At 37.7% G+C, this 25,448-nt stretch overlaps 2 protein-coding genes and 1 non-coding gene across 3 annotated transcripts; 2 read left to right on the plus strand and 1 right to left on the minus strand.

Annotated features, from left to right (window-relative positions):
- The first annotated feature begins 8,636 nt into the window (after positions 1 to 8,636).
- On the plus strand, positions 8,637 to 8,708 carry TRNAQ-UUG (transfer RNA glutamine (anticodon UUG)). The gene has a single exon. It is a non-coding gene; the product is annotated as a tRNA-Gln (tRNA).
- A 1,087-nt stretch (positions 8,709 to 9,795) lies between these two features.
- LOC110786068 (uncharacterized ATP-dependent helicase C29A10.10c) lies at positions 9,796 to 15,086 on the plus strand. The gene is made up of 8 exons (XM_021990574.2): positions 9,796 to 9,815; positions 9,966 to 10,064; positions 11,574 to 12,134; positions 12,441 to 13,565; positions 13,663 to 13,984; positions 14,141 to 14,402; positions 14,491 to 14,711; positions 14,817 to 15,086. Exons 2-8 carry the CDS (start codon positions 9,966 to 9,968, stop codon positions 14,849 to 14,851), a joined length of 2,625 nt encoding a protein of 874 aa, XP_021846266.2. The 5' UTR covers positions 9,796 to 9,815; the 3' UTR covers positions 14,852 to 15,086.
- Positions 15,087 to 15,356: 270 nt separating this feature from the next.
- Positions 15,357 to 18,122, minus strand: LOC110786069 (uncharacterized). Its single transcript, XM_021990575.2, has 2 exons — positions 17,857 to 18,122; positions 15,357 to 16,924 (listed from the first exon to the last, which is right to left on the minus strand). Exon 2 carries the CDS (start codon positions 16,917 to 16,919, stop codon positions 15,540 to 15,542), a length of 1,380 nt encoding a protein of 459 aa, XP_021846267.1. The 5' UTR covers positions 16,920 to 16,924; positions 17,857 to 18,122; the 3' UTR covers positions 15,357 to 15,539.
- Positions 18,123 to 25,448: the final 7,326 nt, after the last annotated feature.

A 25,448-nucleotide genomic window follows, 5' to 3' on the forward strand; every position in this document is an offset into this window, starting at 1 on the left:
AAGGAAGAGGAAACCCTATATCTATATGTCGCAGTCAGCCCCGGAACCGTCAGTGCAGTGCTTCTTCGGGAAGAAGAGAAGAAGCAACAGCCAATCTACTTCACCAGCCGAACACTCACAAGGGCCGAAACTCGGTACCCGCTCATCGAGAAAGTTGCATATGCAGTGGTGGTAGCTGCACGAAAACTGAGGCCATACTTCGACTCCCATCAGATCACAGTACTGACCGACCAGCCACTCGAGAAAGTACTCGACAAAATAGAGAGGTCAGGAAGATTGGCTGCCTGGGCCTTCGAGCTATCAGAGTTCGGCATCAAATATCAGCCGAGGACAGCCATCAAGGCACAGGCACTGGCAGACTTCTTGGCCGAGTGCTCATACCAAGAAATGTTGGATGATACAAAAAGCACTTGGGAGGTCTTCACTGACAGATCTTCCACAGTAAACGGCTCAGGAGCAGGAGTTGTATTAATCCCCCCAACAGGGAAAAGCATAGAGTATGCATTGAAGTTCGGATTCAAAGTAACTAACAACGAGGCCGAATATGAGGCCGCAATCGCAGGGATAGAGCTTTGCTTATCCCTGGAGGCCGAGCATGTTTGTCTCAAAACTGATTCCCAGCTTGTAGCCAACCAGATCCGAGGGGAGTATTAGGCCAAGTGGCCCAGCATGACAGCTTACTTAGCGAAAATTAAATCCTTAACGTCAAAGTTAAGATCCTTTGAAGTCATTCTCATTCCCCGAGGACAAAACACGCAAGCAGACGCACTGTCAAAACTCGCAAGCTCAACACTCATCGACCTAAACAGGTCGGTCCACGTGGAAGTTCACCAAGAGAGAAGCATTGACTTGCCACCCCCCACAGTATGCAGTTTACGTACCGAACCTAGCTGGATGGACGCAGTAATTGCATACAAAGAAAAGGGAGAACTTCCCGAAGATAAGCTACAGGCGAGAAAACTGAAGAGATTCAACAAGTGGTTCATCATCGACGCCGAAGGAGAGCTCATGAGGAAATCATTCTCCGTTCCACTGCTAAAATGTGTGGGCCCAACAGACGCTGACTATATCCTAAGGGAAATCCACCTCGGGATATGCGGAAACCACATCGGAGGCAGGACATTGGCACACAAAGCCCTTCGGGCCGGATATTGGTGGCCCACTATGGTTTCCGAAGCAAAACACATGGCAAAGAAATGCAAGAAATGCCAAAAGTTCGCACCAGCTATCCATCAACCAGGTCAAACCTTACAATCAACACTATATCCCTTACCATTCGCACAGTGGGGGTTAGACATCATTGGTCCCTTCCCCTCAGCTACGAACCAGAAGAAGTGGTTGATTGTAGGAGTCGACTATTTTAGCAAATGGATCGAAGCCGAAGCTGTCTCCTCCATCACCGAACCTCAGGTCCGCAAGTTCATATGGCAGAACATCATCACAAGGTTCGGCATACCAAGACTAATGGTCTTCGACCACGGGAAACAGTTCGACAACACCCCGCTACAAAAATGGTGCAAACAGTTCGGCATACACCTAGCGTACTCAGCAGTTTGCCACCCACAAAGCAACGGGCAAGCTGAAGCTGCAAACAAACTCATCCTCAACGCACTCAAGAAGAGAGTCGAGGATGACAAAAACAAGTGGTTGGAAGAGCTACCCGGAACGTTATGGTCCCTTCGGACCACCGAGAAAGAAGCTACTGGGCAAACACCGTTCCACCTTGTATACGGATCCGAGGCTGTCATCCTTGTAGAAATCGGAACAGAAAGCTTGAGGATCCAGGCATACAACAGGTATGATGGACTCCAAGGAGAAAGCAACGACCAACTTCTGTCCGAAGCTCTCGACCTACTAGATGAAGCTCGGAACGATGCAAGGACACTCAACGCAGCTTATTTGCAGAGGGTCAACAAGCATTACAATCGAAGAGTCAACGCCAGACCCCTAAAAGTCGGCGATCTAGTACTCAGAAATGCCGCCTCGGTTCAGAAAGGACGGATCCATGGCAAACTCTCAGCCACCTGGGAAGGACCATACATCATCCATTCCGAGAAAAGGCCAGGCACTTTTATGCTGAAACAGTTAGATGGAACAATCTTGAAGAACCATTGGAATACCGATGTTCTCAAGAAATATTTTGTATGACCTCTCTGTAAGCCAAGTAAGTTGTTTAATGAGAAGAGGAAAGCCTTTGTGGCACCATGCGTTTCATTAAACCTATCTCTATATTTTAAAAGTTCATTGTCCTTTTTTATGCATGCTGCCTCGGATCTGATCAATCCGAGACTAAAAACAGGTTGACTTTGCCCATTCCTTGATAAAATACAAGAAATGACCAAATCACGCATTTCGGGAATCGTCCAGAATCCTCGAATTCGCGATACCTCGATAAAACTTGTTCGCAACAAACAGTCGCTCGAATCAAGTTATAAAACTTCGGCTCAGATCCATGGATCGCCAAAGTCATAACTAAGAGGCAGACTAACGATCTCTTGCCCAGGTTTCCGAACCACAAGAGATCGGAAGAACAATTCAGACCTCTTAGCAGATCAACGGATCTGAAGAGTCTGGAAATTAAAGAGTCTCTTAGCAGATCTACGGATTTGAAGAACTCGCAAAATTAAAGAGTCTCTTAGCAGATCTACGGATTTGAAGAACTCGCAAAATTAAAAAGTCTCTTAACAGATCTACGGATTTGAAGAACTCGCAAAATTAAAGAGTCTCTTAGCAGATCTACGGATTTGAAGAACTCACAAAGTTGAAGAGTCTCTCAGCAGATCTACAGATCAAAGGATCTCTCAACAAATCCACAAAGAAGCTCGAGAATTACAAGTTCAAAGGCAGACTTAAAACTTCGGAAAGCGCAAAAAAGTTGAAAAGAAGCAGCTAAGTAACGAACATTCATTTTTTATTCAATATTCGGGGGAAGTACAAATACATCAAACAACTCGGGACACGCCCGAGGACCCTCAAAAATTGAAAACAAAATGAAACATTTAAAATCGGCAGCCATCAACAGATAATACCGGCCTACCGAAGTACTAAAAAGCAAAAAGAAACAAGTACAACGCAGCGCCGAGGCAAAAGGGGGAAAGGCAAGCACACATTCGGAAGTCCTCAACTGGAACCGACCGACTCTGAAGAAGACGACTGCCCGAATCCCTAACTCTTGGGAGTCTCAGGAACAGCCCCTAGGGAAGCATCCTTCGAAGAACCCCCAGCAGTAGTGTCACCTTCGGAATTCGCCTTCTAGGCCCGAGCCTCTGCAAGAGCAGCTTGACGTTCAGCTTCAGCTTCGTCTCGGTCAACCTGGCATTCCACCAAGTGATCATGGGCCCGCATCCAGAGAGGAACTTTCTCATTCCAAGGGAAATGAGGCATGTGCTTCGCAAACATGCGCCGAGCACCCAGGATACCATTCCAGTACTGCTCTCTACACTGATCAGCAGTATAGAGGTCAGCTCGCTCTTGCTCCAATTTCCGAATGGTCTCATCCTTCTCTCGGATCGTCAGCCGGAGAACAGGCACCTTGTCAGCTTGGTTCTGAATCATCTCCCGATTCTTGACAAACTGCTGAAGCCTCGCCTCCGCATCCTTGCTCTCCTTATCAGCCGCCTCAAATTTAGACGTCATCTCCTTGAGAAGTCTGTCTTTTTCTTCAAGTTCGCTCGCAAACTTGGCGGCCATATCCTTCTTCTCCTTGTCGAAGGAAGCTATTTTTTCAGCATCCTCTTCGACTCGGAAGGTGAGCTTACCAACTTCGGTCCCGATCTGCTCAGCAGTAGCTCTAGCCTCGCGACTGTACTTAAGATACATCTGCTTGACTTCCACAAGCTCGGAGAAGAGCTGCCCAGCCTTCTGGTCCAAGATAGGAATATCACGAGCATAAGTCTCCTGATATCTCCTCAGTTGTCTCTCCTCAACCGAGCTGCACTCGGAAGCGAACGAGGACCAGAAGACAGCCTGGGAGCGAAGAAAAGATGAGCAAAAGTAGGAAAAACGTAAAACAAAGAGACAAGTCAAAGAAAAATCCAACACTTACCTCATTCAGGTAGTACTGGGCCATCATAGCCGGATTCCTCTCTTCAGCTCCAGGAACCCTCCACTGCGGATTGGCCCGAAGTAGATTCTCCCGAGCAGCTTCGGGACCCACTAAAGATCCCACGTGAGCCAGGGGATTCTCTCCCAAAACCGGAGCCCTAGCAAACCGAGCCATCGCCTCCCTTACTTCCTCGGGGATCCGTTTCAGCGGAACGTCCGAGCAAGGGTCAGCATGGATCAACCTGTCCAGAGCCGAAGTCGAAGTAGAACCCAAAGTTGAGTGGCGCCTCTTCCTCGTCAGACCCTGTTCAGGTTTCTCCTCCTCAGCAGAGGGAACATCCTTCTCAGCCTCGGGAACCTCAACATCGGGGCCTGTGAGATCCACCATCTCCTTATCTGGACTTCTCTCTTTCGAGAGGAACGTCAGCAGATTCCTTCTTCTCCTCGGCCACGATAGGGACATCCGAGCCAGGAACAGAGTCGGTTTCGATCGCCTCCATCACCTTGGTGATATCCTGGATCTCGATCCCTAAAGCAGTAGACGGCTTCAGCGGAGAGGGGATGGTATCTTCCTCAGCCAACGGTTGATCCACGGGCGGCGGTTCCGCAACCACCACAATCTTTAACTTCTGCCCTGGCAAGGGCATAAAGTGAAGAAGGTTCTTGGGAGGAGGCATGTCTTCCGAAGCCGTTTCCTACAAAACAAGCATTCAAAGATCAGCTTCGGAAAAGGAAAATACGGACTACAAGAAAGCTCCTAAGTCAGAGCAAATACCTTCTCCGAGGACTGAGAAACCTTCGCCTTCTTCGGATGCGCAGAAGACTTCAGAAGAGTGCTACCCTTCCTTTTCCTCTGATCCTAAGAAAAGGAGACCAAGGATCAATAAACTTAGAGGAAGACAAAAGAGGAGATAAAGAAAAAAGGTGAAGTACCCGGTTCCTAGATAAAGAGATATCTATCCGAGCCGGGGATGAAACCGAAGGAACGGCGCGCGGCACAGCGTCAGTCCCAGGACCCTAAAAAGATGGTCCAGGACCAAGACGTTAGCCGACGGCCAACCAAAGAAGAAGTAAAGACAAATAAAAACCGAGCCGATAGAAACACTCACCGGATCCGAAGTTGTCCTTAAAACAGGAAGCACGACCTTCACTGGAACAGCTTCGGGAGAGGAGGCAGAATCCCACGGATCAGCTCGAACTTCGGATATCCGAGCAACACCCGAAGGAGACAACACGTAATCCTTCAGGCGAGGATTACGAGGATTCTCTTTCCCGAACTTGTAATCAGGAGCCGAGTCGTGAATAGTTCGCAGATCCGAAGAGATGCCCAAAATCTTAGGATCAAGACAGCTAAAGCCGTACTCTGCAAAAACAAATTACAAAACGAATCAGTAAGACGAAGGAAAAAAGAGGAGGACAAACTCACTGAAACACGGTCCCAGCCGAAAGACACCTACCCTTGTCAAAAATCCTGTTGAGACCGGCGACAGCAAGAATGTCCTCCCGCAAGATGTAGTTAAGGTTCGGGAGCCAGCTAGACGGCAGTTTATAATTGTCCTCCCGAGCCAAAAACCACTGGAGGAGATCCACGTAGTGCTGATGGTTCCGATCCGGAGCAGCCACCCCCACCATGTCAGGATCAGGAGTCACGAACCACTTTGGAGGGCGATAAAAATTGGGGTGCTTCGGATCCGTTGGCACGCGAACAAGCAACCACTCCGTCTTCCATTTATGGTCGGAGCTAAGGTAAGGGTATGCCGTAATATAGTTCGGCTCCCCTCTCCTTCGGGACTTTTTGTTGATGATGGTCCACCAACCATACCCATCACCCTTGGAAGCATGGTTGAAAGACAGATCGTGGAGATCCCTAAAAACGGAGACAGAGCAGGGAAAGTTAACAAAGTCGCACACCCATCTAAATCTGATGATGTGCCTCATAGACTTGGGTGTAAGTTGGGCCAAACTGATGTTGTACGACACCAGGAGCTCGGAAATGAACGGATCCAAGGGAAAGCGGAGACCATTCTCCAAATGATGAGTGTACACAGAGATGAACCCCCTCGGCGGATGAGTCACCCGAGGACGCTCCTGATCGGGAAGTTCACACCAGTACCCCAAGGCATGCTGGATTCCGTATAGCTCCTCGACCTTCCGATGATAGTTCCCCAGCTTCGCCTCCACTAACCAGTCACCACTAACTGATTTCTCCAACGGACCATCGATCTTGGTGGTCTCATGCAAAATAGGAGCATACTTACCCTTCGGATCAGCTTCAGTCCAATGAACTGGAAACTCAGGGTAAGGACGGCGGACACCCGAAGAACCAGCTTTCTTACCAGAAGCAGCGCGTTCAGACACACCAGACCCGCCAACAGCACCGTCTTTGGAGGCGTCCCAACCAGTCGAGCGTTTCTCCACCGGCTTCTCCGAAGGCCAACCCCTCGAAGTTTTCTGCGCCCTTCCCGAAGGCACATCCTCCCTCTCACTAGAGGAGCCAACGACGAACTTACTTTTGCCCTTGTTCTTTGCCATGGTTGCGAATTCTCGGTCTAGGGTTTAGATTGAGGAGTAGAGGAAAGAACGAAAAAGTAAGGAAAATTCAGAAACAAGTTACCTTTTTCCGAAGCGGAATTCGCCGACAAAGCGAACGACACAAGTTCCCGAAGTCTAGAGCTGACTGAATTCCGTAGATCTGAAGAAACTCGAAAACTGCGATCGCCAGAAAAAGAGAGGAAGTGTGTTTAAAAGAGAGAGAAAGTAAAAGTTTGAAGGGAGCTAAGCGCCCAGTATTTATAGAAAAAAGAGGCGCATCAACTTCTTTTCAAACCCACGATCTCCACGACACAATACAAGTCCCAACACTTGTCATCAATGCAAATCATCCCTTTTCAAAAAAGAGAGGGAACTTTTGGACTTCTGACAACTGGAAACCCACCCATTTAATTCTAAATGGACCGGGTCTGGGGGGCATGTTGTTTGGGCTCCCAATTGATATTCAATTGGGCCACTAAGTCCAAAGCCCAATGGCTCTAAACAACAGCATCAAACCTACCACTATGGCTATTCAGCCATCCATTAAGGCCCAAGGCCCAATAGCAATAAATGACCTATGGGCATTTATTATGCAAACACTATAAACTTCTCTCAAGGTACGTCCAATTTATCGCCTTAAGACTACTTTTCTAGAGAACTTCTCTCTAGAATTCGAGCATCGTTCTTACTTAGGCATCGGAGGGGCTTTCCTCGGAAACACCCCCGAGGCTAGTAACTTTACTCTTGTGCAGGTGAATTCGGACTCGACTCATTCAAGCAAGCAAGATATTCAACACCTACAAAAAGGCCTTCATTCGATGCCCATTGTTTCCATCTTTACAACACCGGAACAGGTTCAAATTCATGTTAAGTACATGACGCATAACATCTGAATTCTCTAAACTGGATCACATACACATTATCTTGAGAATGATCCGTTATACTTGCCAAACTTATTTGACCCCTTAACCGAATTTTTGCATTACAATTTTGCGATGTTACAGTTTATTTCCAACTTTGGAAAACAAAAATACTTGAAGTTAAATATGGTTCCAAGTGAACATTTGGTGATTGTTAATTTGAATTTTATATATAAATATGAATGATGGTGACAACTTATTCCCTTTTATTAAAATTCTGATATTGGGAAAATGAGAAATATTAATGTCCCAATGAAAAAGTGTGAGAGATTAAATGACCCAATAAATTTAATTGGTTAAAATAATTATTTGACACAAATTTTGATAGAATATTAAAGAATTTATGTGATAATATAAAAGGAAATGTAAAGAACATTTTGGAACGCCCAAAAAGAAAAACGTAAATAACAAAAAGAGACGGAGGGAGTATGATTTTTCAACTTCAACACCTTAACAGAATAAAAGACCATTTAGTCTAAATCATAGAAAATTAGAAAATCAACACCATACTACTTAAGAAATCTTAAGGTTCTGTTTGGTTGGGTGTAAAACATTTTCAGTGTAAAATGATTTTCATGGAAAACAATTTACAGTGGAAAACACAATTCCAAAATTAGTTTTCCGTTGTTTGGTTCCATGTAAGAAAAATGAAGAAACAAAAGGGAAATGAAGGGAAAGTAAGCAAATAGTGATCCAAACAAGAGAGATAAGGCAAAAGGAAGGAAAAAGTGGTTTTCCATCATTGAAAGAACAATTTTATTTTTAGGAAAAAATGATTTTACACTCATTCGCAAACCAAACAATGTAAAATTAAAAATAGAGGAAAACTATTTTTTCGGAAAATATTTTACTCCCTACCAAATGGAGCTTAATAATTCGAATAATTAATTATATATACTCCGTAATAGAGTATATATCCAACGGATATATTACAAATAACTCTTCATACTGCATATTCCAAGAAATAGGTTTCAACATGATTTACATGTTCGAAGATATCAGCACAAGCCTCAAGGGATACACTAATATACATAAAATGAATACGTCATCCTCTATCTTATTTAATGACGTTCCATCTTACACCCGATCATTTTGAGTTGATGTATTACAAATGATTCATTTTGTTTTAAAAGCATCCAAGGTTCTATGGTGTAGTGGTTAGCACTCTGGACTTTGAATCCAGCGACCTGGGTTCGACTCCCGGTAGGACCTTTATTTTAATTTTATGTCATTTATTATATTATTCTCTGCAAATTAAAAATGAATGAGAAAGATCTTTTTGTTGTAGTTTTAGACAAAGATAAATCACTCAATTCTTGTCATGTTTGAATGAAGTTAGACAATATCTCTTACTAGGTTTTCTATTTTCGGAGCAAAGAAAATTAGTTCTACAGCTATTTCCTTCAATATTGCATAAAGATCCAATAATTCCCAAAATAATTACTTTTTAACCTTTCTTCTACCACATAGCCATCTATATGGGACCCTTTGATCAGATTCATCACTACTTCTTCCACCTTTCTTCTACCACATAGCCATTTATATGGGACCCTTTGATCAGATTCATCACTACTACTTCCACCTTTTCTTAAATTTTTGGGGTTTCCTTAAATTGTTGCTTTGATTTATACATGGAGCCCATATATTTGAAATATTAAACACAGTAAACCTATATTCGTAAAATATAGTCAATTTTATCTTTGTTCTTAATCCAACGTGTAAATATGTCATTATTTTTATATTATAATTAATCTTATGTTTGTTGTTAACTAAATGCTAAAGTAGAAAAATCGATCTTAATTTTAAAAAAATATAACGAAACTTGTTAACAATGGGTTGGCGGCAAGGATAAAAAATGATAACTATTGCAACTAAAAGGATACAATGTGTAAAATTTAAAACGCATGGGATACACATACAACGTATAAATCGATGAACCATAAGAGTATACCGTGGAAAAAGGTTATCAGTGGTAATTTCCAATATTCTAAACGAGACAAATAAAAAGGAAAAGAGGAAATAGTAGTATGTAATTCGTAATATGCTTAGTTAATCGCAAATTAATTAAGCATTTTCATTAATTTCCTTAAACTTAGCATGGATGTTTTTGCTTTTAGAAGTAGCTCCTTTTTGCTAATTACCCTTTCACTTTTCCTCTTTGATTAATCAACCGTACTGTTTTAAAGCATTAACGTTCTTTTTTGCTTTTTCTTTTTTTTCCTTTTTTTTTTTTTTTTTTTTTTTTTTTCCTTTTTGATGAAAATAGCAACGACTTTACTAAAGAGTTTACTCCTACCTTGTAGTCAACCTCGAATCATCGTACTGTCTTTTTTATCATTATTGTTCTTAAATTTGATAATACATTTTTTCTAAATGATTTCGAATTAGAGATCATTGAAAAACTTTTCTTAGACATTTTTAGTCGAAGTTTTCATAACACTCAATTTTTTTCTCATTTTATATTTGAAGATGGAGAAATCTACTGATATAGAAGAGGCAAGCTTGCTGGATATGGTGTTTTCTTGGTCTTTTTCAGACATTCGCAACAAAAATCTTTACAAGGATAAGGTATATTATATATACTGTATTTGATCATTTCGACTTTTTCGTTTCTTTCATCTCTTGATTTGATACTTGCTACGGACTACGGAGTACTAGTATGAATTGATGGATGCATAGGTTCCAAAGTTGGAATCTGCATGTGTCCGAATATGAAAACTTTAACCATAAATTCTGATTATTATACACATCTAGACGTTATCATGTAAGATCCTGTTAGATATTAATTTGTATGTTAGTGATTAAATATTAATTTGTATTAGAGTCCATGCAAATAATAAGTTTAAAGAACTTCAAGGAACCGAGGTAATAGGATAATTTTACAATATCAAGAACAATATGGTAGCCATTGTCACAATCTCCAATCTATACAGTTCATTTTTAGTATACTTAATTTGTTGTGGTTCACTAAAAATGTGATAAGTTCAACTAGCAGAGTGGATGACGATCTTACATAAGGAATTGAAAATGTAGAATGGTTAGTTTATGTTTTACCTTGAGAAGAGTGTAAACTGTAAAGGGAATGACAAATCAATACCTAGTATTTAGAAAGGATAACCATATATGATTAGTTGACACGTATCACCCTACCATGAAGTATGATTAGTTGACACATGTCACCCTCGTATATCTTTCATCCAAAAATTTGTTTTTTTTTTCAACTTTTCATTTTATTGTTTGTAATACGAAATATTTACCGTTTCAACACCCATTTCACTCCATCTTCCTCATTAAACATCAAGTAACAATTTAATTCATATATTCATTCAATCGCTTCCACTCGGTCACTCCATCTCCCTCTGTAACACTCAAATTAATTCACCATCTATTTTTTTTTTCAACTTTCACCTCTATATGATTCATCTATTCCCACTAAAAACGCAAGCCCTCGATAAAATTAGCACTTTAAAAGACGGCTTAACACCCACTATATAATTGTCCATTCATTGAACAAGCTCAAAAGCTAGTTAGTCTTAACAAACAACATACTTCATATTAAAGGAAACCGTGTCAGTTCAATACCCGAACCAAATGGCCCCTAAAGGAGCTCATACAATCATACATACACTTTTCCAAAAATAGGCTTACCAATAGGAACATAAATTAGATTCAAACCCTAAAATAGATTCAAGACATCCCAACATAATCTCTAAATTGCTTTAATTTCAAATGTTTATGATCTGTTTGATTGTTCTTAGTTAAATCTCGAATTATGGTATTGTCATTGGGAGTAATGTCCAAAAAATGCAATATCATTTTCATATGTATTTGGTGACAGATAACGTAGTTATCCTAGTTAACAGAATATCACATTAGACAGAGTTATATTATATCTTAGTTATACGATATGAGATAAAGGTTTTGTGCAATGAGAAGTGTATATTGACTATAACAAAACATACTCATACACCTGCTTGTGTTTCACACCCAAATGTCGCAATATCACATTTTAGCAAAGTGTTAAGTATCTGTGCAGAGTAACTAACCAGTTTATTTTGCAAAATGTATGATCAACAGATGAAGCGCATTCCTGAGGTGTTTTCATCAACAACTGACTACACAAGCGCGTTCAAAATCCCGCTTGCTGAGGAAACTCGTGAGGGTGTATGCTCTGGAATGGAATCCGTAGGCCATGCTCCTGCTTGCGAGATATCAAATATTCATATGTATGCATATAACCAGGCTTCTAATCCATTACAGTGTTACATTTCAACCAGAAAAATTACAGGTTTCAGTGTAGCACATTATGAGCCAAAGCCAGGGGACCTCATTGTTATTTCAGTTAGAAAGCCGCGAAGGATTGAAGATTTGAATGATCAGCTGTCTGGAAAACCAATAATTCTTGCCTTGGTTGTTAGACCTATTACAACAACAGATGATTCTGACAAAACACAGTTTCAGTTATCCAGGGAAGTTGATCCTGAACTGCTATCCAGACTAGCCAACAAGCGCGTAAGACTTTTTGCAACTTATTTGGTTAACTTAACCCCGAATTTGAGGATATGGGAAGCACTTAACCCTTATCCTCAAGGGTTTAGCATGGACCTTGCTCTGAAGGTTCTAAAGCCTAACTTTCATGTAAGTAACTTCTTCTTTGTCTTTCTACCGCGCTCTTCTGTTGGTACAATTTCATTTTTTGGTATCTGAGATTAAATAAAATTCCACTTTTGCCTAACCTGAGGGTATCCAAAATCGAAAATTCCCTTATGTAAACTAAGGCATGTTCTTTTGAGATGAATTGAACTGAATGCTCCTGAACTAAACTAAACTGAACTGAAAAATAAGGCCCTGAAACTGAAATTAAGCCGAAAAGAATCAGAACTACATTTTTTTCATGTATTTGGATTCCTTTCGCCTGCCTTATGACCTTGTCTGTGTTAACAGACAGCTGAGGACTGCAGTATATGCGTCTCTGTTGGGAACTTTGTAGCTGTGGATTCAAGAGTACGAGGGGAAATCGAACCTTTCAAGCTAGATAAATCCCAAAAAGCTGCTGTTTTAAGTGTTCATTTGATGAGAAGATGCACACACCAAAAAGACAGTGTTAAACTCATATGGGGTCCTCCTGGTACAGGAAAGACAAAAACAGCTGCTTCCCTTTTGTTTTCACTTCTCAAATCAAGATGCAGGACACTAGTTTGCGCTCCTACAAACATAGCAGTTCTGCAAGTAGCTAAAAGGCTTATGGGGCTGCTCTTACAGTCCGAGTACATTACGTATGGCTTGGGTGATGTGCTTCTGTTTGGAAATCGTGAAAGAATGAAGGTGGATGATCACGATGAGCTCTTAAACGTGTTTTTGGACAATCGAGCTGAAGTTCTTTCCACATGCCTTTCACCTACTACTGGTTGGACGCATAGCTTGATTTCAATGATTGCTTTACTTGAAGATCCTGAAAAGGAATACAAACTGTACTTGCAAAACAGAGGTGGTTCTTCTTTGCTTTCATGGCTTTCTTCTTGGATTTGGAAACCCCAGGTCAAGGATTCTGAGATACTGTCATTAGAAGAATTTCTGAAGGAAAGATTCTATTCTAATGATGAACATTTAGCATTCTTGACGAAGAATCTTTACACCAACTTGCCAACATCATTCATTACATTAGATGTTGTGAAGAAAATGATAAGATTGCTTGATCTGCTTAAAGAACTTAGAGAAGCACGAGCAAGAATCGATCATGACCAGATATTTAGAATTAAGAAGATTGAGATCCTTAAAATTCTGAATTCCCTTCCTAAGCAATTCTTTCATCCAATTCTCTCATGTTCTGGGATTCCTGACACACAATTAATCAAGGATTTCTGTTTACAGAACAGTTATTTGATTTTCTGCACAGCCTCGAGTGCTGTTAAAATGAAAACAACCTTGGCACCAGTGGAAATGTTGGTCATTGATGAAGCTGCACAGTTGAAAGAATGTGAGTCCTTGATTCCATTTCAAGTTCCAGGGCTCAAAAATGTGGTTTTGATAGGCGATGAGAAACAGCTACCAGCAATGGTTCAGAGCAAGGTCAGAAGATGTCTGTAAACAGTAAACAGTTTTTATATGCCTAAATACTAAAACTGTAATCATTTTCTAAGTTCTGACCTTCACTTTGATCTCTTAGGTTGCGGGATATGCTGATTTTGGACGGAGCTTGTTTGAAAGGCTAGCAAAACTCGGGAAAAAGAAGCATCTCCTTAAAATTCAGTACAGGATGCATCCTTCCATTAGTCTATTCCCTAATAAAGAGTTTTATGGGAAACAGATTATAGATGCTCCAAATGTGAAAGAAAAAGCCTACTGCAAGCGTTTTCTTCAAGGAGACATGTATGGAACCTATTCTTTCATCAATGTAAGAGGAGAAGAGAATTTCGATAAAGGTTATAGCCCCAGAAACTTGGTAGAGGCCGCGGTAGTGAATGAAATTGTTGCAAAACTCTTTAAGGGTGAGACTACTATTTTACAAAGTCCATCTTATTTCTACTTATTTCAGGAAAAACAAGGGTTACCCAAGTACAATTTATAACTAAAATAAGTTTTGATAAGTTCAGGAAAGTCAGGCAAAAGCGAGCATTAATTTCCAACGTTGTCTCATTGTGCAGGGTATTGTACCTCAGGTCAAAAAGTAAGTGTTGGAATAATATCACCTTACAAGGGTCAAGTTGGTTTGATTCAAGAACAAATTGGTAAGAAATATGCCAAATACAAGGATACTGGTTTCTCTGTGAGTGTTCGTTCTGTTGACGGATTTCAAGGTGGAGAGGAGGATGTCATAATAATTTCGAGTGTTCGAAGTAATGAGAATGGAGAAATTGGCTTCCTTTCCAATCACCAGAGAACAAATGCAGCCCTAACAAGAGCAAGGTACGGAGTATGTGTCACACTTTTACCATAAAAGAAACAAGATGATGTTTGATTCTGAAGTTTACCTTTTCCTGGTTGTTTGATGTAGGTACTGTCTGTGGGTAGTAGGAAATGGAACAACTTTGACCAATAGTAGATCTGTGTGGATGAAACTTGTGATCAGTGCCAAAAATCGAGGATGCTTCTACAATGCAGAAAAGGATAAAGATCTTAACAGAGCTATGACAGCAGGAACTGATGTTGCAGAGTCTTTATCAGGAAAGCTATCTGGTATCAAGTTAAGGGACGGTTATGGAGATTCGAGTTCAGGTGAACATGTACACCATACTTGAAAAGAGGCTAATTAGTTCACTTAATAACAACCATTTGGTGCAAGTTCCGACCTAAATACTGTATTCGATTCGCTGTACACAGTTTCGAGGCCAGAAGGGGAAAAGAAAGTTCCATAAATGATGCAGAAAATGGTGAATGAACAAGACTGCAGGGAAGACTACTTGATGGTTGTTGGGTTACTTATTCTGTCCTACAAAAGGGGGAAAACGAAAAATTAGCTTATTTTGACTTAAAAATGTTAATACTAATAGAGATTTTGGGTTTTTTCTAGTGCAAACTGTCATCTCTGAAGATATTGAACTTAGTAGTAGTCAGAAGGAAATAAAATATCATCAGGGGGTATGTTAAACATGTCGTATGAACCTCTACATTTTTACTAGGCAAGTTTCACAAATCTACTCTGAAAGAACTTGGACTTGTTCGGTATCGTTTTTTGTTTCAGTTTTCTGTTTTTCACAAAAAAAAAAACCAAAATATGAAAACCACAAAAAGTGTTTCCAGTTTTTGTTGTCATTTTTCAAAATCGGCATGATCACTATAAATATGATTATTTTTAGTTCATGATTCAATCTAAATCATATGACTTATTAAACCAATAAACCAAAAGCTAAAAACAGACCGTGATACCCAACGAGTCCAGTTCATAAATTATCAGCATCAAATTCCAAAAACAGACAAGGGTTCTAAATAATGAACGACTATCATGTGTGAGTGTACAATGATCTCTTGAATTTCTCAGACGGGACACCAGCAAATTACATAATTTTCACAAAATTCATTACTGATAGCAACGCAGAAACAGGTTCAATCAACAGCAGGTCTGTTGTCAAAAGATTCTCTTGCTTCTAACAAAGTTGGGCAATACCTCTGGGAAAGAACTTCAACTTGCTCGATGAATGTTTTGGTACCATACTCACCAATATGGCGTACCATTTGATTCCAACGCTTACGGCAAACATCACCAGACCTATGTTCTAGAAGATTATCCCAATCCACATCGTCTTCACAAGCTTCATCAAGATCAACAAGTGCAATCAACATCCTATAATCATCAACATTGGCCCACTTTCCTTCAGCTACCATGGGAGATGTTAACGAATCGTACCATTTCATGCAACAAAGAGCATTACTTCGAGTTGTGAGCTGTTCACTAATTGCCTCCCAACATATGTTATCTCGTAGCATACCGTGCTTTGATTTCTTTTCTGTAAATGCTTTCATGCTCAAATCCATGTTAACAAGATTAAATAAATTCTGGTACTCATCTTGGGACCAGTTTCCGTTCTTTCTATTGGGCAACTTTATCCTCCGCCATACATCTTTCACATGAAATCGATGTTTACCAAGTTCAACACTGCATCTTTTCCAATCTGGACCGTGCTTTTCATGGAATTTCTTGACGTGTTCAACCTCTTCTTCAGTCCATTTACGATCCTCACTTCGTTGAAAAAGTATATGAGCCCGGTAGTAGACGGCCACATAAGGTCTGCAAGGCAAACATTCCCCAATTTCTTTCCAACAGCCTCTCAATTCTCGGTGCGACTTAGAATTCATGAGCATTTCTACACCCTCTTCCCCCAGTTGGCGGTCTTCTATGAACTGATATACAGCATTTTGGATGATTTCATCTTCCTCTTTGGAGAATCGCTTACCTTGTATTAACCCATTATCGACATTTGTCTTCTCCTCACTTCCATCTTCTACCTTTTTCTTCTCCTCACTTCTATCTGCAACCTTTTTCTTCTTCTCACTTCTATCTGCAACCTTTTTCTTCTTCTCACTTTTGTCTACAACCTTTTTCTTCTTCCCCTTGCTTGACACATCAGGAAGGGGGAAAACTTCCACATTTTCAGAAAACTTGACTTTTTTTGCTTTCTTGTGGCTCTTGGTATTTTCAGAAGGTTCAGTAGTTTCATTCCTCTCATTGTTCTCAAATAAACCAGCATTTGCATCTCCTTCAGTATCACACCCCTGAGATTTTTCCTTCCTCTTTTTACTGCCTTTACCCCTACATTTCTCACTGTTGTCCATTGACGCACTACGGATACTCTTCCCAAGTTCTTTATCATCCTTCTTTTTCCTTTTTTTCTTCTTGTCTTTCACAGGTTGGACATTTTCAATTACCTCCGCGTCCAACTGATTTTCAATCAAATCAGTACCACTCATTCTTCCTTTGATATTCATGATTTCTGAAGAAACAGCAAATTCAGCAACTACTTCAAGTCTTTAATTAAACAACGAAAAATACAATATAAATAAATCCCTTTTCACCCCAAGTATTCATTTATAGCAGATTCAAAAAATAATAGCAACAACAACCATGGACAGGACAGCAGTTCAAGGTTAATACTACCAGTTTCAATTTTATAGTCGAGGAGAGCAACAATTGTTGATCCAATGATAGGTAACCCATCAGTGCTAGGACTGTCTTCTGGGTAAGAAACTAGCACATTGAACACTAGCATAGAATAGCAGTAGGAAACAACAAAATGCACATGTTGGCTGTTACGGATAGTCAGACCCTTGACCTTTACCAGAGCTCCAATCTATTGTTAGTGCCTTCAGTGAAAAAAAGCAATGCATCATTGTTGGATGCATCCTATAGATTCCAATAACTACAATATGTGTATAACTTGTTTAACCTATGTTATCTGGATTCGGATACCTATATCGGACACAAATATGTGTCTAAGTGTCCACACTAATATTTTGTAAAAAAATTGCATGATTTTGATCCAAAATGAAGTGTCCAAGTGCCCATACCCATGTTCAAGTGTCGAGGATCTGACACGGGTATTTGAGGTAGAATAAAGAGTCGAGGTAACAGAGTAAAACAACAACAAGAACAACACAAACCCCCTCTAAAAACAACTATTATGCACCCTTATTGATCCACAAATACTTGGAATTGGAATTGATAAGTTGCTTCAAACGTGCCTTTTGGTTTCTACTGGAAAGGAAAACCTAGAAAGAAATCATAATAATTCCTCTAATTATAATAAAATCACTTCCTCTTTTACAATTTATGAACAGTCAATCAAGTTAACCTAATTAGGCAGATTCTCATCGCTATATGGTTACATACTAAGAAGCACGGAAACGCCAAAAAATCACGACTTACCGTTTCCGAAACGTCCTGGAACGGGGAAACAGGGAAACGCGCGCCGAAACTGTTTCAGAAAAATGGAGACGTGTTTGAAACTGAATTCATCCCTGAAACGAATGGGAAACGAGATTTCAATCTAATATTCACGTTTCCCAACCAAACTTGCTGATTGTATCAAAGTTTTTCCGCCAGAAAACTGAAATTAGGTTGAAGAAGATAGGTTGAAGAAGATCTAATTATTTTTTTGAGGGAAGGTTGAGGAAGATCTCAGTTACTCTGTATTTCACACTTGCATAGCCTATGTTCGAAACCGTGCTACAAATTTGGGCCTGGCCCAAGTAGACAAATGGAAATTAAATCATTAAGTGTGTATTCCATCCGTCCCGGAATACTTGACCTGTTTTCCTTATCGGACCGTCCCTTAATACTTGACCTATTTCTAAAAATGGAAATATTCTAACAATATTATATTATTTCTCACTCCACCCCTATTAACCCACCTACCCCCTACTCCATACACAAAATAATTAAAAATTCAACCCCTACTCTCCCCCAACCCCACCTCTTAACCCAACTCCCACTAACTACATTAAAATAATACCCCACTATCAACTACTATCTATTAAATTAAATAAGTCAATTCAAGTCCCTTAAACTCTGTGACGGTCAAACCGGGTCGAGTATTCCAAGACGGAGGGAGTATTTGGTTCATCATATTTTAGAATCACGTATGTCGTATGTGTTTGAAATCATCCCACCCCATACTTGATGTTTGGTTAACTATTTTTATAAAATTTAAAATTTGGGGACCTACCTCCAAAGCCCCTATGGTATCGAGTTCTCATCCTCAAGGGCGAGGTGGGTATATGAAATTATATTAACTGAAAATAAAATCGACAGTGCAAACTCGATCAAACAAACACCATGACAACTTAACTAATGTTACTCCACCACCGTCGCCGCCCAAGCTACCCAAAAAATCAATATCATAAAAATTATACTACAAAATTACTACCCTGTCGATTCGCCATCAAATCGCCAATGCTACCTAACGCCACCATCAACACCCCCGTAAGAACCCAAAATGACGAAATTAGAATACTGAAAAATAATTTAACTAAATATATCTTTGAATAAAATACCTAGATATATTGTTAATCGTCAAAATTGGACATTGAAGTCTTGATTTGTAGCTTCAATTGTAATTAAACAATCACCAAAAATCAAATCAAATTTCATCTAGTGACAGAAGAATGTGATGGTTATAGTTGAAGCAAAGCGAGCGATTGTGGTGGTGGAGATGGTGCCATATATCAAAATATAATGTCTGCCTTTTATATTTTATTGAATTTTTGTTTTTTTTCCTTACATCTTTAAGTAGAAGGAGGATGGGAAGGTGTAAAAAACAAAAAGATGAGAATAAGGAGTAGGAGAGTATATTATAGGTAGGATTAAATTCTAAATTTATTTTACCAAACAGGTGGAATAAGTTATGATTTTCTATGTATCGTTGATTATAAACCCATGGGTTTAATACTCAAACATATACATTATACCTGTGGTCGAACCAAACGGGGTCTAACTGAATAGTCAACAAAATATGGATATGACTGTATGCATTAAAAATATCATAAATGCCACTAATTAGAACATTGTACACAAAACTTTGACGTTAAATTTGTGTTTACAATGACAATGGATTTTTATTTGTTTTATCTCTTCTCCTTACTTTACCTCATAATAACATTTTGAAAATTGTTTTTTAAATTTTAAAAATTATTCATTAATAATTAATCATATGTTAACCAACAATTTTTTTATTATCTAATTAAATATATATTTTTTAATCAATCATATAACTTCAATAACTATATACTAAAATACACATCATGATTGACACGTGTCATCTCTCGATGTGTCTTTGACTTCTTTTTTTAATTTAATTTAATTTAATTTAATTTAATTTTATTTTATAATGTCTATTCCATTAAAGAAACTTTTAAAAACTATAAATTTTCTAATTTGTTTCCTTTCATATCGTAGAACAATATATGGAGTATATTACAAGTAATATTACGATTTCATTTATTATGGCAAGAATCGAAAATAATACACTGCACTATTACTATTGATTTTCTAATATTGGTTTATACGTTACTAATTACTATCATAAAAATATATGATTTTACATTCTTAACAAATGAATTTCAACAGCAGTATAAAAATTTAGAGAAATCATTTAACTCTTATGTTTCTTAAACTTAACTTATTATTAAACATAATTTCTATTCAATTTTCCCGAAAAAAGTGAAAATAAATTAAAAATACCGATGTTCAATTTGTAGTTTACGTACGTAGTATAATTCATGTTTAATTGACCACTTTGAACTAATTGTGTCTTATACAAATTCAAAATATTATTACGTCGTAACAAAATATTAGTTCATTAAAAATATTTCATATTTATAATATTATTTACGAGTAATTATAATACTCCGTAAACAAATTTTAATTTCATATGTGCATTACACGAGTCCTAAGCTAGCTATTTATATATTTAAGTTGTTTTCCCCGTATTTTACAATATTGAAATTTGAAGTTTCCCAGTATATCCGTTTCCCCGCTTCCGTTTCCATTTCCCGTTTCCCGTTTCCATGCAACCTAGATTTCATATACAGAAAATATCCGATTAAACGCTAAAAATCATATAACAAAGCAACAAGAGTTCATTAGATTCTGCAATTTTTTCTTCAAACCTGAATTCGGAATGTTTTAGCTAAAACCCTAAATCGTTCCTTCTGGTCACTACCTTATATCAAAAGAGAAAATGACAACATATAAGAAGAGAGAGAAAGGAAATCTGGAATTTGAAGTTTTGTTACGGATTTCTTCTGAACGACCGTTTCTCTATTGCGAGGCCCCTGTCTGCGTTCTCCTTCTTTCCCCTATCTTTGCCGAAAATTTCCTTTTCTTTTCTTTTCTTTTCTCTTCTCTGCCGGAGATCATTCAAACTTTTTTAACCAAAAATTATTGGCCCACTTCTCCAAATTTATTTCTTTTTCCCTTTTACTTTTTTTAGTAACTTTTTTATCTTTCTTCTAAATGACCACTTAATCAAAGTATCAAACCATGTATATATTTGAGGCAAATTTATCAAAAATAACATTTAATTTATAACCTGAATTTTACGAGAAAAGGCCTTATATAAATTTTTTTGTAACCTTAATGTAATTTTTTTTGTAACCTTAATGTAATTTTTTTTGTAACCTTAATGTAATTTTTTCCGCGAAAGACAACCAAAGACAAGTTTCTGCCATTGATTGAGCTTTTCCGACCATTGATTTGCCACGTGTAACTTTATTTTGTTATGAAAGTACCTTTTATAACCCAAATTTTGCGAGAAAATACCTTATATATTTTTTTTTGAAATCACACCATAATGTAAATATTTTTTTGCGAAAGACAACCTAAGGCAAGTTTCCGGCATTGACTGAGTTTTTTCGACCATTGACTTGCACGTGAGCAGCGTGTGTGGCTTTATTTTACTAACCACGCCCAATTCCTTGACCCTCATAGTTCCAATACTCTCTCCTCCCAAATCCATCAAAAAGTCTTCAACAATGGCGGCATCGACCATGGTGCTCGACCCTAAACTAGTCCCACTACCACCCCAACCTTTAGAACCATCAGCAACTGACTCATTCACTCTCTACGGCCAATTGAAATCCCCAGAAAGGAAATCTCATAAACTTCCCTCTTTTCAAACTCTGAACCAAAGAATTCCCTTTTTCTCAAACCAAAATATGTCAGACGAAGAAGAGGAGAACACATCTGAGCTAATATTGGGCGAAGATAAATTAGATTTTTTTCCCCCCAATTGTCAAAATCCTGGAAAATTTATATGTTACTTGATTAATCGGAAAGGTGTTTGATTTAAGAATTGATGAAATCAACCCCTAATTAACTGGAGATTGAGTGGATATTAATTCATTTTTATTTCCACAATGATTTCATTTTTATTTGCTTATATGCAACACTATGTGAAATTTGTAGGTGGCACTTACTCCAATTCGTTTAGCATGAGCTCAACAGTCAAAATACTAAAGAATTTCTTGGAATCACTTGTTAAAAATGACACAATTTCGATGAAAGATGTAATTTCTAGATTACAATCAGTTTCTGATCAAGAAGAAGTAGTTTCAATTAAAAAAAAATGCAGTTTCTAGAATCCGCTTAGCTGCAGAAGAAGACAAAGAGAAATTGGGTGTGGTTAGCAAAATAAAGCAACGGCCAGAAAAGCTCTTTATGCTTGTTCACATGCAAGTCAATGGCCAGAAAAGCTCAGTCAATGCCGTAAACTTGCCTTTTGGTTGTCTTTCGCAAAAAAATAAATATTACATTATAATATATATATATATATATATATATATATATATATATATATATATATATATATATATATATATATATATATATATATATATATATATATATATATATATAATCGCAAATTTTGGGTTATAAAATGTCATTTTTTACAAATTTGCCTATATTTTACAACCAAATAATAATAAAGTGAAATTTTCTTTGGCAATATTTAGGGATGGAGGGAGTATATCCCTCATGTCAACATCATTAATCCAGATTGGACCCGATGTTGCATAGTCTTATCTGGTATTAATTTTTATCTCCGCTTTTATTTTTGCGGTATTTTAGGATGCAAGTCCATTTCCGAGGATTCATGAGGAGTAGGTGCTAGCTTTCAATGAAGTAGAGGAACAAAGTAACGAAGAATTTCAAAGAAAGGAAAAAGTGTGAAAAACTAATTAAAGTGGAGACCTTTCCATCCCGAAAGCATAGCTTTAGCTATTGCATCCCATGAATCTAAAATGAATTTTTCCGAGGAAGCACCTCGCTCACCACGCCACTGATTTCTCCAACGAAAGCACTTGACATGATGATTTCTAGATAAAACTCGCGAAAATGAATCAAGCTGAAAGCTTCGCTTGAAGATATTCGATCTTGCACCAATCTAAGCCTGGTTGGTCTTTTGCAAGTCTCTTAGTAAGTAAATGGGGTTGAGCTTCTCTCAATTTTCAACCTTAGAAAGAAGGTTATTTCACGCAAACCTTCCAAATGAAAAAAAAGTTAAGAGACAACACTATACTTGAAAAGCGACGTAATTGGTTTACTATATTTGAAAAGAAACTTGGTTGCAAAGTCTTTTAGGTTCCCTTTTTAGATCCGTCCCAACACAATCTAACTTTTTTTTTTTAAATCGGTGGATTTTGAACAACTTAAAAGCCCGAAAATAATCCAAAAATTCCCGTTAATTCTCTACTACTAAAAATGCCGAAACTACAATTGAGTTTGCATCATTTTTTTGGACCATTATACCCTTTATTTAATTTATTATTACAACCTTGCCATACCACTATTGCAAATAATATGTATATATGTATTAACTTACACATGTTTTTCTACTTCTCATTATTTTCTCTAATTCTAGATAATTTCGAGCGAGATATTAACTTTATGTCTTTGTTTACTCGTTCGATCTCTTCGTATTGATTAACCTAAGGGGTTCGTCCAATACCACATACATAATCTATACGTATTTAAGCCAATCTTTAAACTTCGTTGTTGTAAGTTTATACTAGGTATATAGCTTCTAACTACCATACTTCATATTAACCTAGCAATTTGGACAAAAATCTTATTTTTAACTATGACCACAAAGCATATCTTACATTGAAACAATAGTGTTGGGATCTTTAAATTATTTCATTTTAGTGCATTTTACACTACGCTACCTTGTTTTTGTAGCGGTGGGGAGGGGGGGCGGTGTTTGTACTCACAACCAATTCCTATATATCCATAATCATCATGACTACAAATAGGAGCTTCGATTAAAAAAAAGGGGCTTAAATTATTAACGTAAGAGTACGTATATTTGTAGTTATATCATTTCTCAATTTCTTCGTGATATGACTCTCATTTGTAATAGAATGTCAACAATTAAAAATGCGTAGGTAATAGAATGACGCTCCGTACTTAAGTGGTTTAATAAAATATGATAATGACACGGATTGTGAGGCCGATTGATATAAAAGTGAGTTGATCAATGATATGGATAATTAGAAATTATAGTTGTCTAAATCCTACAAATTACCATAAACCATATCACCAAAGCTAACTTGATTTCAATATTCTAAATCTAGCTAATTTGTGGGTTAGATGTGTTTTTTTTTTCATTTTGTAGATACGTGTATGTGATTTTTAATTTGATTCATGCTTTCCCGTGAAAAAATTATACAAGAATATATTAGGCGTGAGTCCATGTGGCTGAATGTATCTTTTAATTACATTGTATAAGTAGTCCAAATCCTCCTACGTGACAAGTCGTACATCTTTGATCAAAAGAGCTATTCTTTTGGACAAATTTTTGGCACACGCTCACACATGTGCAAGGATTAATGCGCAAATACGATTGTGCAGGGGTGTGTATAGTGCTCTTGGTGCACTGGTGTCAAAACGACACGCGTCAAATATAAAACGCGGATATCTTGTTGAATCCGGAGAAGAAAAGAATGTTGAATCCGGAGAAGAAAAGAACAAACGTTGTTTTTTTGATAAAAAAGAACAAACGTTGTTCTTTTGTTAAAAAAAAAAAAAACAATGACTGCTCTGTCCCTTTTTTTTCGTTATTTTGTTTTTTGCTCCATTCTTCTGGTATATATACCTTCTTTTTTATAATTTTCGAATCAGAATTTGTGAAGAGGAGAGAGAAACACTATGGAAAGGAGAGAGAAACTGTGAAGAGGAGAGAGAAAGTAATGGAAAATTCTCAGATATTGGTTGATTTTTCTACTTCAATATCAAATTCTATTGATTCTTCTTCTTCAAATTTTCCTCTGCTGATAATCCGATTTGTGAAGGTAATTTTTCAATTTTTTAAAAACGAATTACTTATTTATGATGATTTTGATTTCGATGTTCATTATTTTTATCATTTCAATTTATTTTGATTTTTTTGATCATTTCGATTTCTGCATTTCTCAATAACTTTGATTAATGTATTTTGATGATTTTGATGATTAATGTATCTTGATTATATATTTCTGATGATTTTTTTTTTATGTTCTTTTTTCGATTTTATATGTTCTTTTAGTCTTATCTTTTGTTCTTTTATATATTGGTTCTCATATATGTATTAAGAGATTGTAATAATACAGAAAATAATTATTGAACATGTTGTTCTTTTTTGCTTTAGCTTGTTGTTCTTTTATGCTTTAGTTTGTTGTTCTTTTTTGCTTTAGCTTGTTGTTCTTTTGATATTATACACTTCAGATCAAATTGTTCTTTTACCATTTTTGTTGTTCTTTTATCTTTTTTCTTGTTCTTTTTTCACATGGTTAAAATAAGCGTTCTACATGATATGTTCTTTTCTGTTATTTATAATGTTCTTTTTCTTTACTTTATTATGTTCTTTTATGCTCTATTGTTGTTCGTTTTTTTATTGGTAATGTTGTTTTACATGGTTAAAATAAGTGTTTTACATGATATGTTCTTTTCTGTATTTATAATGTTCTTTTTCTTTATTTATA

The sequence above is a fragment of the Spinacia oleracea genome, chromosome 3 (assembly GCF_020520425.1).
Source record: "Spinacia oleracea cultivar Varoflay chromosome 3, BTI_SOV_V1, whole genome shotgun sequence".
Classification (NCBI taxonomy): Eukaryota; Viridiplantae; Streptophyta; class Magnoliopsida; order Caryophyllales; family Amaranthaceae; genus Spinacia; species Spinacia oleracea.